The 12,791-nt window shown below is 52.0% G+C and overlaps 1 protein-coding gene across 1 annotated transcript in view; it reads left to right on the top strand.

Moving 5' to 3' along the window:
- Positions 1 to 3,078: 3,078 nt before the first annotated feature.
- LOC127486210 (putative ATP-dependent RNA helicase TDRD12) overlaps positions 3,079 to 12,791 on the top strand; it is a 104,723-nt gene continuing 95,010 nt past the window's right edge. Inside the window, exon 1 of the mRNA XM_070063264.1 lies at positions 3,079 to 3,973. Within this exon, the coding sequence (XP_069919365.1) occupies positions 3,830 to 3,973 (144 nt within the window). The 5' untranslated portion in view covers positions 3,079 to 3,829. The remainder of the gene's footprint in view (positions 3,974 to 12,791) is intronic.

Genomic DNA, 12,791 nt, shown 5'->3' with positions numbered 1-12,791 from the left:
ACTTGAGCCTTGAAGATCAAAATTGAAAGTATGCATCAGGAACTGAACCTCACCTGTGTTTAGATGGGGCCTGCTGAGTGGGAGAAGTCCTCATGAACTCATTATGTCAGAGTTCTCAGGGCTCCCTGGGTTGTTTGAAGTGCCCCGTGCCTCCATCAGCACCGGCAAGCAGAAGCGGGAGAGAGACATCTCCCCAGACTGAGCTGTCCTGAGCCCTTCCAGCCCCCGAGGGCTGCAGCTCTACAGGCCCGCGTGTGGGGTCAGCCAGGGGCGGTACTGCTCTGCCTAGACCCTCCAGAGAGCTCCCCCAGCCTCTGATGCAGGAGCACAGTGTGTTGGCTCCAAGGACTTGGGCCATCTTCTACTGCCTTCCCAGGCCATAGCAGAGAGCTGGATGGGAAGTGGAGCAGCCGGGACTCAAGCTGGCTCCCATATGGGTCGCCAGCACTGCAGGTGGAGGCTTTATCTCACTATACCACAGCCACAGCACCGGCCCCAGCTTCCTGTGTTTAAAAAGGAATTATTGGGGCCGGCGCAGTGGCCCATGGGTTAACGCCCTGGCCTGAGGCACTGGTGTCCCATATGGGCACCGGTTCTAGTCCCAGCTGCTCCTCTTATGATCTAGCTCTCTGCTATGGCCTGGGAAAGCAGTAGAAGATGGCCCAAGTCCTTGGGCCCCTGCACCCGTGTGGAAGGCACAGAAGAAGCTCCTGGTTCCTTGCTTCAGATTGGCTCAGCTCTGCCTGTTGCAGCCATCTAGGGAGTGAATCAGTGGTTGGAAGAGACCTCTCTCTCTCTCTCTCTCTGTCTCTTTCTCTCTCTGCCTCTCTGTAACTACGCCTTTCAAATAAATAAATAAATATGTAAAAAGCAAAACAAACAAAAAAATGTGACAGTCACAGAAAGAATTCTCTTGATCATGGGCTCTGAAGATTGTCCTGCTCAAAATACTATAGACAAAATAACCAACAGTAAAGAAATACTATAGACTTCTAAAAATTAATCAGATTCAAGAATTTTGAATCAGCAGTGCATGGTAGAAGCCCTGATGATAAGTGTCAAAGTCAATTAATTATAGGAAGTAAGTCTGGGTAATTACTCTATTTTTTTTTCTTTGACAGGCAGAGTGGACAGAGAGAGAGAGAGAGAGAGAGAGAGAGAAAGGTCTTCCTTTGCTGTTCGTTCACCCCCCAGTGGCTGCTGCGGCTGGTGCACTGCGCTGATCTGAAGGCAGGAGCCATGTGCTTCTCCTGGTCTCCCATGGGGTGCAGGGCCCAAGCACTTGGGCCATCCTCCACTGCACTCCCGGGCCACAGCAGAGAGCTGGCCTGGAAGAGGGGCAACCGGGACAGAATCCGGTGCCCTGACCAGGACTAGAACCCGGTGTGCCGGCGCCGCAGGCAGAGGATTAGCCTAGTGAGTCTCGGTGCCGGCCTGGATAATTACTCTAGATAAAGACACTGTAGGGGCTGGCACTGTGGCGTATTGAGTAAAGCCGCTGCCTGCAGTGCCGGCCTCCCATATGGGCACTGGTTCCAATCCAGCTCTCTCTCTCTCTCTCTCTCTCTCTCTTTTAAAGATTTATTTATTTATTTGAAAGAGTTATATAGAAAGATAAGGAGAGAGATAGAGAGAAAGAGCGAGAAGTCTTCCATCTGCTGCTTTACTCCCCAACTGGCCGCAACAGAGTGAGCTATTCCAATCCGAAGCCAGGAGATAGGAGCTCCCTCCAGGTTTCCCACATGGAAACATGCAGAGAGCTGGATTGGAAGTGGAGCAGCCGGGACTGGAACCAGCACCTCTGCTGTGGCCTGGGAAAGCAGAAGATGGTCCAAGCCCTTGGGCCCCTGCACCCGCATGGGAGACTGGTAAGAAGCTCTTGGCTCCTGGCTTCAGATCGGCACAGCTCTGGCTGTTGCGGCCAACTGGGGAGTGAACCAGCGGATGGAAGACCTCTCTCTCTTCCTGCCTCTGCTTCTTCTCTGTGTAACTCCGACTTTCAAATAAATAAATAAATCTTTTTTTTAATTATTATTTTTTTTGACAGGCAGAGTGGAGAGTGAGAGAGAGAGACAGAGAGAAAGGTCTTCCTTTGCCGTTGGTTCACCCTCCAATGGTCGCCACAGCTGGCGCGCTGCGGCCAGCGCACCGCACTGATCGGATGGCAGGAGCCAGGAACCAGGTGCTTTTCCTGGTCTCCCATGGGGTGCAGGGCCCAAGCACCTGGGCCATCCTCCACTGCACTCCCTGGCCACAGCAGAGAGCTGGCCTGGAAGAGGGGCAACCGGGAAAGAATCCGGCGCCCCGACCGGCTGGCCTGCCAGGTATGTAGCCTGCTTCCTCGCCCCCCCCCCCCAGCACCAGGTGAACACCATGCTCCCCATCAGCAGCTTCCTGCCTGACTCGCAGGCGCACACCTGTTCTTTCCCAAGGTCCTCCTGGGAGGACGTCAAGCACACACCTGTGGGGCCTTGTAGAATCAAGCTTTTTTTTTTTTTCTTGAATTTTTATTTTTTTAAAGGTTTACTTGAAAGTCAGTTACCGAGAGAACTGAGCTTATTTTTTTAAAACTGGAGGCTTACCTGAACATCTTGCTCCCCCAAGTACAGAACCTAACAATTCCCATGCTCTCTCTAATCTGGTCTTCTACTTTTGTTGGTTGCCCCAATCAGCCAATTAACACATTTCTACATAGAGCTTAAGAAACGTTGCCCCCCAACCCCCCATTGAAATACTAAGGAATTCAGCTGTAAAAGCTTCTAGGCCCAACATTTTTTGGGGGGTGTCGATGTTTCTTTCATTTTTTTAAAAAAATTTTATTTATTTATTTAAGTGCTAGATAGAGAGGGAAAGACAGAAAATTCTTCCATCGGCTGGTTCACTCCCCAGATGGCTGGAGCTGGGCCAATCAGAAGCCAGGAGCTTCTTCTGGGTCTTCCACTTGGGTGCAGGGGCCCAAACACTTGGGCCATCTTCTGCTGCTTTCCCAGGCCATAAGCTGAGACCTGGATCAGAAGAGGAACAGCCGGGACTTGAACCGGTGCCCATATGAGATTCTGGTAGCAACGCAGGCCGAGGGTTGAAAGCCACAGCGCCGGCCTGTTTACCTTCGTCTTTAGGGGACATTATTCTTCCTGCTTGTCTGCCGGATGACTCCTGTCCCGGACAGTACTCAGAGCCAAGCTTGGCTGCGCTTCCTGGGGGTCGTCTCCTGCAACTCGGAACCCCGCGGAGAGCCCTAACTGGGAGACAGAGCCTTCCAAGTGAGAACTCTGGTGGCTGCTTCAGTCACAGGAGCTGCAGACCCCGGCCCACTCAGAGGACGGGGTCGTGCACACTTCCGCTAAGACAGCAAGCCCCGCACAGAGACCTGGGGAGCGCGGCCCGCTGGACGCTGGGGGTGGACAGCCCAGCAGGCCCCGCGCGCTCCCGGCGGGGAGGCCAGCCCAGGTCCCCAAGCCCCCGGGCGCCCCGCGGCCCAGGAAGCGAGCCGCGCGCCAGGACCGCGGGACCCCACGCCCCTCCCCGCCGCACGGCGGCGCTGCGCAAGGCCGGCCGTTGTCCGGGGCCGTTGGGCGCCCACGTGGCTTCTGGACGCCTGGAGGCCGGCGCGGGGGCGGGCGCCATTACGAGAGGCCGGGGGCGCGGGGTGGAGCCCACGAGGAGCCCAGAGCGCGCCCGCGGCGGCGGCGTCGGGTGGGAAGACGAGGCGCGGCACTGGGGGGCGTGGCGGCCGGCCTGCAGGCGGGGGCGCGTCCAGGGCAGGAAGCTGGAGTCCCCGTGGAGCTGGTGGGCGCGGCCCCCGCAGAGGCCTGAGGCGTCAGGCGCGATGGCAGGGGCCGCCCCCGGGGCGGCGGCAGGGGCCGCGCGGCTCGCCACGCCCGCCACGCCCGCCACGCCCGCCGCCGGGCGCGTCGTCCAGGGCGAGCGGGCCAGAGGCGCGGCGAAGATGCTCGAGGTCCTGGTGCTCAAGGTGAGCGAGCGGCCCGCGCACGGACGGTCGGGCCCGGGTCGGTGCAGGCGGGAGGCTGGAGTGCGGGTGGGGGTCGCTTCAGAAGGGGGCGCGTGCGCTGTTCCCGACGACCCCGGAGGGCGGTTGCTGCGAGCTGTCTCGCACTAGGTGTGCGTGCCTGACTCGGGCACGTTGGCAGGTGTGTCGGTGCCCCGCACACCCCAGCCCACGTCCGCCCTAGGTCAGGGCCCCTCGCGGGGAACCGTGGACCTGGCTCCCGCCCCTCCCCCGCCGCCCGCCGCCCTCGGGGCTCGGCTTCCGGACCCCCGCCCCCCGCCGCCCTCTCCTCACGCGGGTGTCCTGGTCCCCGGGGCGGGCATGGGCCGCCACCTTGGAGACTTGAGTTGCTGGGAGGGCTCCCGAGGAAGCCGGAGGGGAGGCGCTGGAGGAGGGAGTTTACAAACCGGAGCCAGAGTGTGGGATGGGGAGGGGCGCCGCGAAGGAGGGGGATGGGTGGTGTTTGTGTTCTGTGGATTCACCCGACCAGAGCGTCACACACCCCCGAAGCCGCTGACTCCTTGCAAGGAGGCCTGGCTCTCAGACTTTTCAATCTGTTTTATTTACTTGACAGAGTTAGAGACAGTGAGAGACACAGACAGAGGGACAGAAAGGTCTTCCTTCCTTTGGTTCACCCCACAAATGGCCGCCACGGCCGGCATGCTGCGCCGATCTGAAACCAGGAGCCAGGTGCTTCCTCCTGGTCTCCCATGTGGGTGCAGGGCCCAAGCACTTGGGCCATCCTCCACTGCCCTCCCGGGCCACAGCAGAGAGCTGGACTAGAAGAGGAGCAACTGGGACTAGAACCCGGCGCCCATATGGTTCGCTGCCGCCCCAGGCAGAGGATGAACCAAGCAAGCCATGGCGTTGGCCCCTGGCTCTCAGACTTTGAAGGGATTTCAGGTCTCCCTGGGAGGCTCCTCTGCACTCCTCAGATGTTATCCATCAGTCCTAAATATGTTAGTCCCAATTCCTTCCTGTGAAAGGGCTCTCACCCACCCTGCCACGTGCACGCCCGTGGGTGCAGGACTTGGGCAAGAAGTGCTGGGCTCGTGCCCTCCTGCTTGGGAACCCGTCTGTGTGTTGGGCCCTGGAACCTGCTTATGTCTCCCCTCAGCTCTGCCCGGCCTCCACTTATGACTGCGACCTGGCTCACCCTTGGAGCAAATCTTCTGTCCCTTATAGGAGTATTTGCCCCAGTGAGGTCCAGGTTCCGGCTGTCCTGATCCAGATTGATGTGGCATTTCCATGGATACGGTGCCCCCTCCCACCCTGTGCCCATCAACAGGTGATGGGGTACCCTCAGGGTGGTGTGCATGGAGGATGGGAAATTATTTAGCTTTCACATTAGTTAGTTTGGAGGTGTCCTCTTACACGTGAGGATGTCATATGAAGTGAGGTGAGCCAAGCAGAAAGGCCCACGTGCTGTATGATTCTGTGGGCGAGTTGAATGGCAGCTGCCAGAGGTTGGGTTTGTGCGTACAGGGCAGAGATTCAGTTTTGCAAGGTGAGGAATTCTGGAGATGGCTGGTGCTCGTGGTTGCACAACAGTGCCGGTCTACGTAATGCTACTGAACTGTACACTTAAAATTGCTCAAAAGGATGAATTTTATCTGGAGTTTGCCACGACTTTTTCAAAAGATTTACTTATTTGAAGAACAGAATGACAGAGACCAACAGAGAGGGAGATCTTCCATCCACTGGTTCATTCCTCAAATGGCCACAACAGCCAGATCTGGCAGAGTCTGAAGCCAGGAACCAGGAGCTCCATCCGGGCCTATCATGTGGGTGGCAGGGGACAAGCACTGGGACCCCGAGGCACATTCCCAGGGAGCTGGCTCAGAAGTGGAACAGGCGGGACTCGAACTGGTTCTTGGTGGTCATGAGACAGGAACCCGGCAGAGAAGAGAAGCGGCGACCCAGAAGACAGCGGCCTCCCTGAGTGACGCAGACAGAGGCGAGAGCTGTACCTGGAGAGCCGCATCACCAGGAGCCCTGTAGCAGGGCAGCTGTGCTGTTCCTGAAGAGTCCGGCCTGCAGGAGACTCTGCCACATCTGGCGGGGCCGAGACCTCTCCTGGCTAAGGAGGGCCGAGAAGAGCTGTTGGCTGCCAGGAATGGGAGGAGGGGCTCGCATGCCCCAGCTGGTTAGGTGCCGCGTGTGATGTCTGCATCGCACCTCAGGGTGCCTGTTCAGATCTGACCGCTCAGCTTCTGGTCCAGCTTCCCGTGTGCTCACATGGGAAGGCAGCGTATGATGGCCCAAGTACTTTGACCCCTGCCCCTGTGTAGGAGGTCAGAATGGAGTTCCTTCCCTCCTCCCAGACTTGGCTGTTGTGGGCATTTGGGGAGTGAACTAGCAGATGGAAGAGCTCTCTCGCCACCCCCCACCTTGCTCTTGCTGTCCATCTCTCTCTGTCACTCTGCTTTTCAAATACATAAGTACACACAGCATATATGAGGAAAGCAGCCCGGGCCACACACTTCTGTGTTTGAAATCTGGGAGGCCGTAGCACCCTGATGGCTGGGCACGTGGCCTTGGAGAGTGGCAGAAAGCAGTAGTCCTCGGCCTTCCCTGGGAAGCTCCTGGAGGAACTGGCAACTAGAACTGTGTGTGTTGCTGTCTGGAAAAACTGGGCCCGGCTTGCATTTTACAGGCTTTAGAAGCAGATTTTTTTTAATGAAACATTCTAGCAGCCTCAGCATTTAACATTAAAAAAATTTATGTATTTTCATTGGGAAAACAGGTCAGCAGAGTTCTTCCATCTGCTGGTTTACTCCAGAATGCCCACAGCAGCCAGGGCTGGGCCAGGCCAAAGCTGGGAGCCTAGAGCTCAGTCCTGGTCTCCCACGTGGGTGACAGCGCCACAGTGCTTGAGCCATCATCTGCTGCCTGACCAGTAGGAACCTTGGCAGGAAGCTGGATTGGTGGTTGTGTGGCCTTGATGTGAACCAGGTACTCTGAGTGTCCCAAGCCGTGACCTGACTGCTGCCCCAAACGCCCACCCCTAAGAATGCTTTGTAAACGTCTTTCCTAAATTAGTCTTTGGAAAGTTTTCAAACACAAAACAGCATCATGAATGCCTGTGTGTACTACACCCACACTAACTGGTTGGTAACGCTTTGCTGCGTTTGCACTTCAGAAATATGTGTATGTAAAAATTACTTTTTCTTTTTTGGTTGAGCCATTTGAGAATGAGTCTAGAACTCAGAGCACTTAAGTGATTTTTCTAGGAACAAAGACCTCCTCTTATAGAACTATAATGTAATCATCACACTTGAGAAATTTAATGTTGGTGCAACACTGTTACCTGATACACAGTCTGTACTCCCTTTGTCCTGATAAGGTCTACTGTAGCTTGTTTTTTCTGATAAAGAACCCAGAACTACACATGCATTTAATTGTCATGGCCTTGTAGAGTTCATTCAGGCAGTACATTGGTCTATCTTTGATGATACTGAAATTTCTGAAGAATAAGGGCGGTCACTTTGCAAAATATTCCTTAATAATTATAACTATATTAATATATTTAGGTTAGACATTTTTAGTAAAAATGCTACATAAGTTATGCCACGTCAGAGGACAAGATGTTTTAAAAAAAATTGATGCTGGGGCCAGCATTGTGGTATAGCAAGGTAAGCTACCACCTGTGATGTCAGGACCCCATATGGGCACCTGTTCAAATCTCGTCTGCTCCACTTAAGATCTAGCTCCCTGCTAATGTGCCTGGGAAAGCAACAGAAGATGACACAAGTGCTTGGGCCTCTGCCACCCATGTGGGAGACCCAGATGAAGCTCTTGGCTTCAGCCTGGTCCAGCCCTGGTCATTGCAACCATTTGGGGAGTGAATTGGTGGGTGGAAGATCTCTCTCTGCCCCCCTCTCTGCCTCCCTCCCTCTCTAACTCTGCGTTTGAAATAAATAAGTAAATCTTTTTTAAAAATTCAGATTAATTTAAAAATTTTAACTTTTTATTAGAAAATACATTGGAGATGCAGAAAAGTGTGGAAAATAGTATCAATATTGGGACACCCACCAAACTCTTATTTATTTGAAAGGTAGAGACACAAGGAGAGACAGAGCTCTCCCATCCCTTTGTTCACACCCCAGATGCCCACAGTAGCCAAGGCGGGGCCAGGCCAAAGCTTGGAGCTGGGAACTCACCCTGAGTCCCCCACACTGAGGACAGGGACCCAGTCACTCAAGCCATGGTCAAGAGGCCTCCTAGAGTGTGCACTGATTAGCAGCAAGCTGGAATCTGCATCAGAACGTGCACGGAAACCTAAGCACTCCCATGTGGATTGCAGACCCGGCCTGAGGATTCACTGCTATGACAAAAGCCCACCCCTATTTTTTAATTGATGTATAATTTATTTACAGAAAAATCCATTCCTTTTTGTGTAGAATTCTGTATTTTGAAAAATGCATAGCATCGTGTAATCACCCCCACAGTCAAAATGCAGAAGCATTTCCTCACTTCCCCATATTCCCATGATGAAGCTCCTTTGTAGCTGTATCTTTCTCTACCTGTAATGCTTTATAAAGAAAAGATTGTTTTCTGCTGCTATTAGTTTTTCCTTTTCTAGAATGTCATAGAAATGGGTGCGTGCAGAATCCCAGAGCAGTAGTGGCCTTTCACTGTGGCTTCTTCAAAGACGACACATTGGATACTGCTTTGTGTTGCTGCATAGGGTCAGTGGCAGAGTAGTATTCCGTTGTGTGCATACACAGCAGTTTATACTGACAGGCCACTTGAGTTGTTTCAGTTTAGGGAGATGATGAACAACACTGCTATAATCTTTGCCTACAGGTAGTTGTATGGACTCGAGTTCATTTCATTTGGGAGAATAACTAGGATGGAATTGCTTGTGTTTTAACTTTATGAGAAACTGATGGACTGTGTTCCAGCATAACTGCCTTTTTGCATTCCTGTCAAAAATGTCTGAGTTCCCTTTTTCTCTCTCTCACTGTCTGACTTTGCCTGTCTAATAAAAAGGGGGGGGGGCAGCGCCGTGGCTCACTTGGTTAATCCTGCACCTGCAGCGCCGGCATCCCATGTGGGCTCTGGGTTCTAGTCCCAGTTGCTCCTCTTGCAGTCCAGCTCTCTGCTGTGGCCCGGGAAGGCAGTGGAGGATGGCCCAAGTGCTTGGGCCCTGCACCCGCATGGTAGACCAGGAGGAAGCACCTGGCTCCTGGCTTCAGATCGGCGCAATGCGCCGGCCATAGCAGCCATCTGGGTTGTGAACCAACGAAAGGAAGACCTTTCTCTCTGTTTCTCTCACTAACTCTATCTAATAAAAAAAAAAAAAGTATGAGTTCTATTTGCTCTTCATCCCTATATACAGTTAGTATTGTAAGGTTTTTTGTTTGTTTGTTTTTTAAAGATTGATGATTTTGACAGAGTTAGAGATCTTCCATCTGCTGGTTCACTCTTGAATTGGCCACAAAGGTGGGAGCTGGGCCAGGCCAAAGCCAGGAGCCCCGACTCCATCTGGGTCTCCTTTGTGGGTGCAGGGGCTCAAGCGCTTGGGCCATCCTCCACTGCTGTCCCAGGCACATTACATTACAGGGAGGTGGATTGGAAGTAGAGCAGCTGTGACTGGAACCCACGCCCTTTCTCCAGCGCCAGCCTCACCTGATGGCTGTAGACTCACAGCTGAGACTTGGACTTGAGGTCGGATAGTGAGTCCTCCAGTTGTGTTCTTCTTTCTCATGATTATTTAGGCTGTTCTAATTCCTTTGTCTTTTTTTTAAATAAAAGATTTATTTTTATTTATTTGAAAGTGAGAGTTACAGAGAGAGGTAGAGCCAGAGAGAGAGGTCTTCCCTCTGCTGGTTCACTCCCCAAATGACTGCAACACCTAGAGCTTATCTGATCTGAAGCCAGGAGCTTCTTCCAGGTCTCCCACGCAGGTGCCGGGCCCCAAGGACTTGGGCCATCTTCTGCTGCTTTCCCAGGCCATAGCAGAGAGCTGGATCGGAAGTGGAGCAGCCAGGACTCCAACCGACGCCTATATTTTTTGCCGCCGCTGCAGGCTGTGGCTTTAACCCGCTGCACCACAGCGCCAGCCCCTAATTCCTTTGTCTTTCCAAGGAGGATCTCATTATTAGCATGCTGATTTGTAACCACCCCTTCCCTGCAAAAATCCATCAGTAAACCTGCTGGAATTGTGTTGTATTTCTAGATCACTTCAGGGGAAAACAGCCGTTTCTTAATTATGGCCCCCACAGGTGCTAGGGGGCATCCCACCCCCAGCATTGCGCAGCATCGCATGAAGGGCCTCCATTACTGTCAGCCACCCCTCAAGGCGCATAGCCCATGGTGCTGAGGGTCCAGTCGGGCCCTCCGCTGAGGTGGATGGACAACCCCTGCCCCAAGGGTGACCTTTTTCGTTTGATCAGTAATTTTTTTATGATCTTGTCCTCATCACCTATTTGTATACAAAAGTTGCTTAAAATTTTAAAACCAATCTAAAGAGACAAAAACTAAAGGATCGCTGCATTTATTTTATTGGGCAGCTGTTCCCTCAAGCATCGGCCCTGCGTAAGTCAGTCCACTTCCGGAGTTTCTCTGCAGCCACCGGCCCTGCTGGTCTCTTTAGGGCTGACCCTCCTGTTTGAGAGGCTCAGCTTGTACGGTATTGCTGGATTTGAGCTGCAGTTTCAGCCCACCTGCCTGTGTTGTGGTGTGTCCAGGAAGCTATCTTGTGGACTTTGACTGTAGTAGGGGTGGATGGAACAAGGGTCTCTTTATTTCTAAGAATTTGTTTTATCTGTTTGAAGGCTTTTTTATTTGATTTAAAGATTTTATTTATTTGAGAGGTACAGTTAGGCAGTAAGAGGGAGAGACAGAGATAAAGGTATTCCTTCCGTTGTTTCACTCCCCAATTTGCCACAATGGCCAGAGCTACGCTGATCTGAAGCCAGGAGCCATGAGCTTCTTCCTGGTCTCCCACGCAGGTGCAGGGGCCCAAGGGCTTGGGCCATCTTCTATTGCTTTCCCAGGCCATAGCAGAGAGCTGGATCGGAAGTGGAGCAGCTGGGACTCGAACCAGCGCCCATCTGGGATGCCAGCACTTCAGGCCAGGGTGTTAACCCGCTGCACCATAGCGCCAGCCCCGAGAAGGCTTTTTTACAGTAGAGGACTTTTTCCCCACTTTGTGGCTTTCTACGTCTGGAATTTGCAGGTCTAACAAGCAAATTAGATACAACAGGATCTAAAACAAAAAGATTGAATCGTTATTAGAGTACCTAGGAAATGTGTTCTCTAAACCAGGAGCAGGTTTTCTCACAGAGAGAGGCATGTAGGCCTGGCCAGGTACGTATGAGGCCCGACCTCTGTCTTTACATGGGATAGTGGAAGAGACATCATAAGAAAGGTGTGAACCTCATGAGGGAAGACGCCCTGTTGACTCCATTACCTAGGCGGCCTGGGAGAAGAGCTGGCTTGAACAGGAGGTTAGTACAGAACAGGCGGCACTTCTGAAAGGAAGATTGCAGTCCTGCCTGTCCTGACCCGAGGCCTTGCCCTCAATGGCAGTAGTTATCTTGGAAGCCGGGCAGAGTAAAGGGCTCTTTGAGCTTGGAGCCAGTAGGATCTGTGGTTCTAACCTGGGATCCCTTCAGCCCCAAGGCAATTCCATTCACCCAGCTCTTGACAGAATTTGGTAGAGGCTGGCTTTTTTCAGGATGGCTGTTTGCCCCATCTCCTGGCTTTCCAAACTGAAGCCTGATGCCATTTGGGATGGACTGGCCTCACTGGGTCTCGTTGATGGCAGAACACTGTGTAAAGTAGCTATTAGTTGGCTTGACAGCTATCTTTACATTCCTCCTGCTAAAGCAGACCACAGAGGCATCCTCTAAGATGTCAGTTAAGGGGTTGTTGAGTTCTGTCCTTAATCTTTGGTGGCTGAGCTAGAAGTCTGTAGTCACAGGCATGTTTTGACAGTTTTTTTTTTTTTTTTGAAACAATGCAGTGCCCATGAGGAGAGCTATGTTCTTTAAGTAAGATCAAAACATGAAGATCGTTTCACTAATTTGTCTATAAATTTTGTTATTAATTTGCCAAGAACAACTTTAACTTGGACTTTAGAGGGAGCAATGAGCACTGTATTATACCTCTAACTATATTGTTTTTAGATAAATAGTACACCTTTATGGTTGCAAATACCTAACACAAGTGCAACTTGTTTGACCAGCAGACCCAAATGCAAACATGTCAATAACTTAAAAAAAATTTTTTTTTAGTTTTTCTGTACCAACAAATTGAGAACAGCCTATTTATCATATTTATTTAAGTCAGGTGCACCAGAAAGGTAATTTGTGTTAATTTAGCAGTTTTTAATAATTTTTATATAGACACACAATCTGCACATAAGTATCTGGCTCCTGCCATCGGATCAGCCTGGTGCGCCGGCTGCAGCGGCCATTGGAGGGTGAACCAACAGTATAAGGAAGACCTTTCTCTCTGTCTCTCTCTCTCACTATCCACTCTGCCTGTCGGAAGAAAAAAAAAGAAAAGAAAAGACAAAAAAAAAAAAAAATAATGGGGCTGGCTCTGGTGCAACAGGTTAACACCCTGGCCTGAAGCGCCGACATCTCATATGGGCGCCGGCTCCTGGCTTCAGATTGGCACAGCTCCAGCCATTGCGGCCAATTGGAGAGTGAACCAGCAGATGGAAGACCTCTCTCTCTAACTCTGACTTTCAAATAAAGAAATCTTAAGAGTGTTAACTTTTTTTATCTATGACGTCAGTAACCACCCGAGGCTCTTGACATGAGCT

This window comes from Oryctolagus cuniculus, chromosome 18 (genome assembly GCF_964237555.1).
Source record: "Oryctolagus cuniculus chromosome 18, mOryCun1.1, whole genome shotgun sequence".
NCBI lineage: Eukaryota > Metazoa > Chordata > Mammalia > Lagomorpha > Leporidae > Oryctolagus > Oryctolagus cuniculus.
The sequence above is the reverse complement of the archived record's forward strand: the minus strand, read 5'-3'. Positions and strand labels throughout refer to the sequence as shown.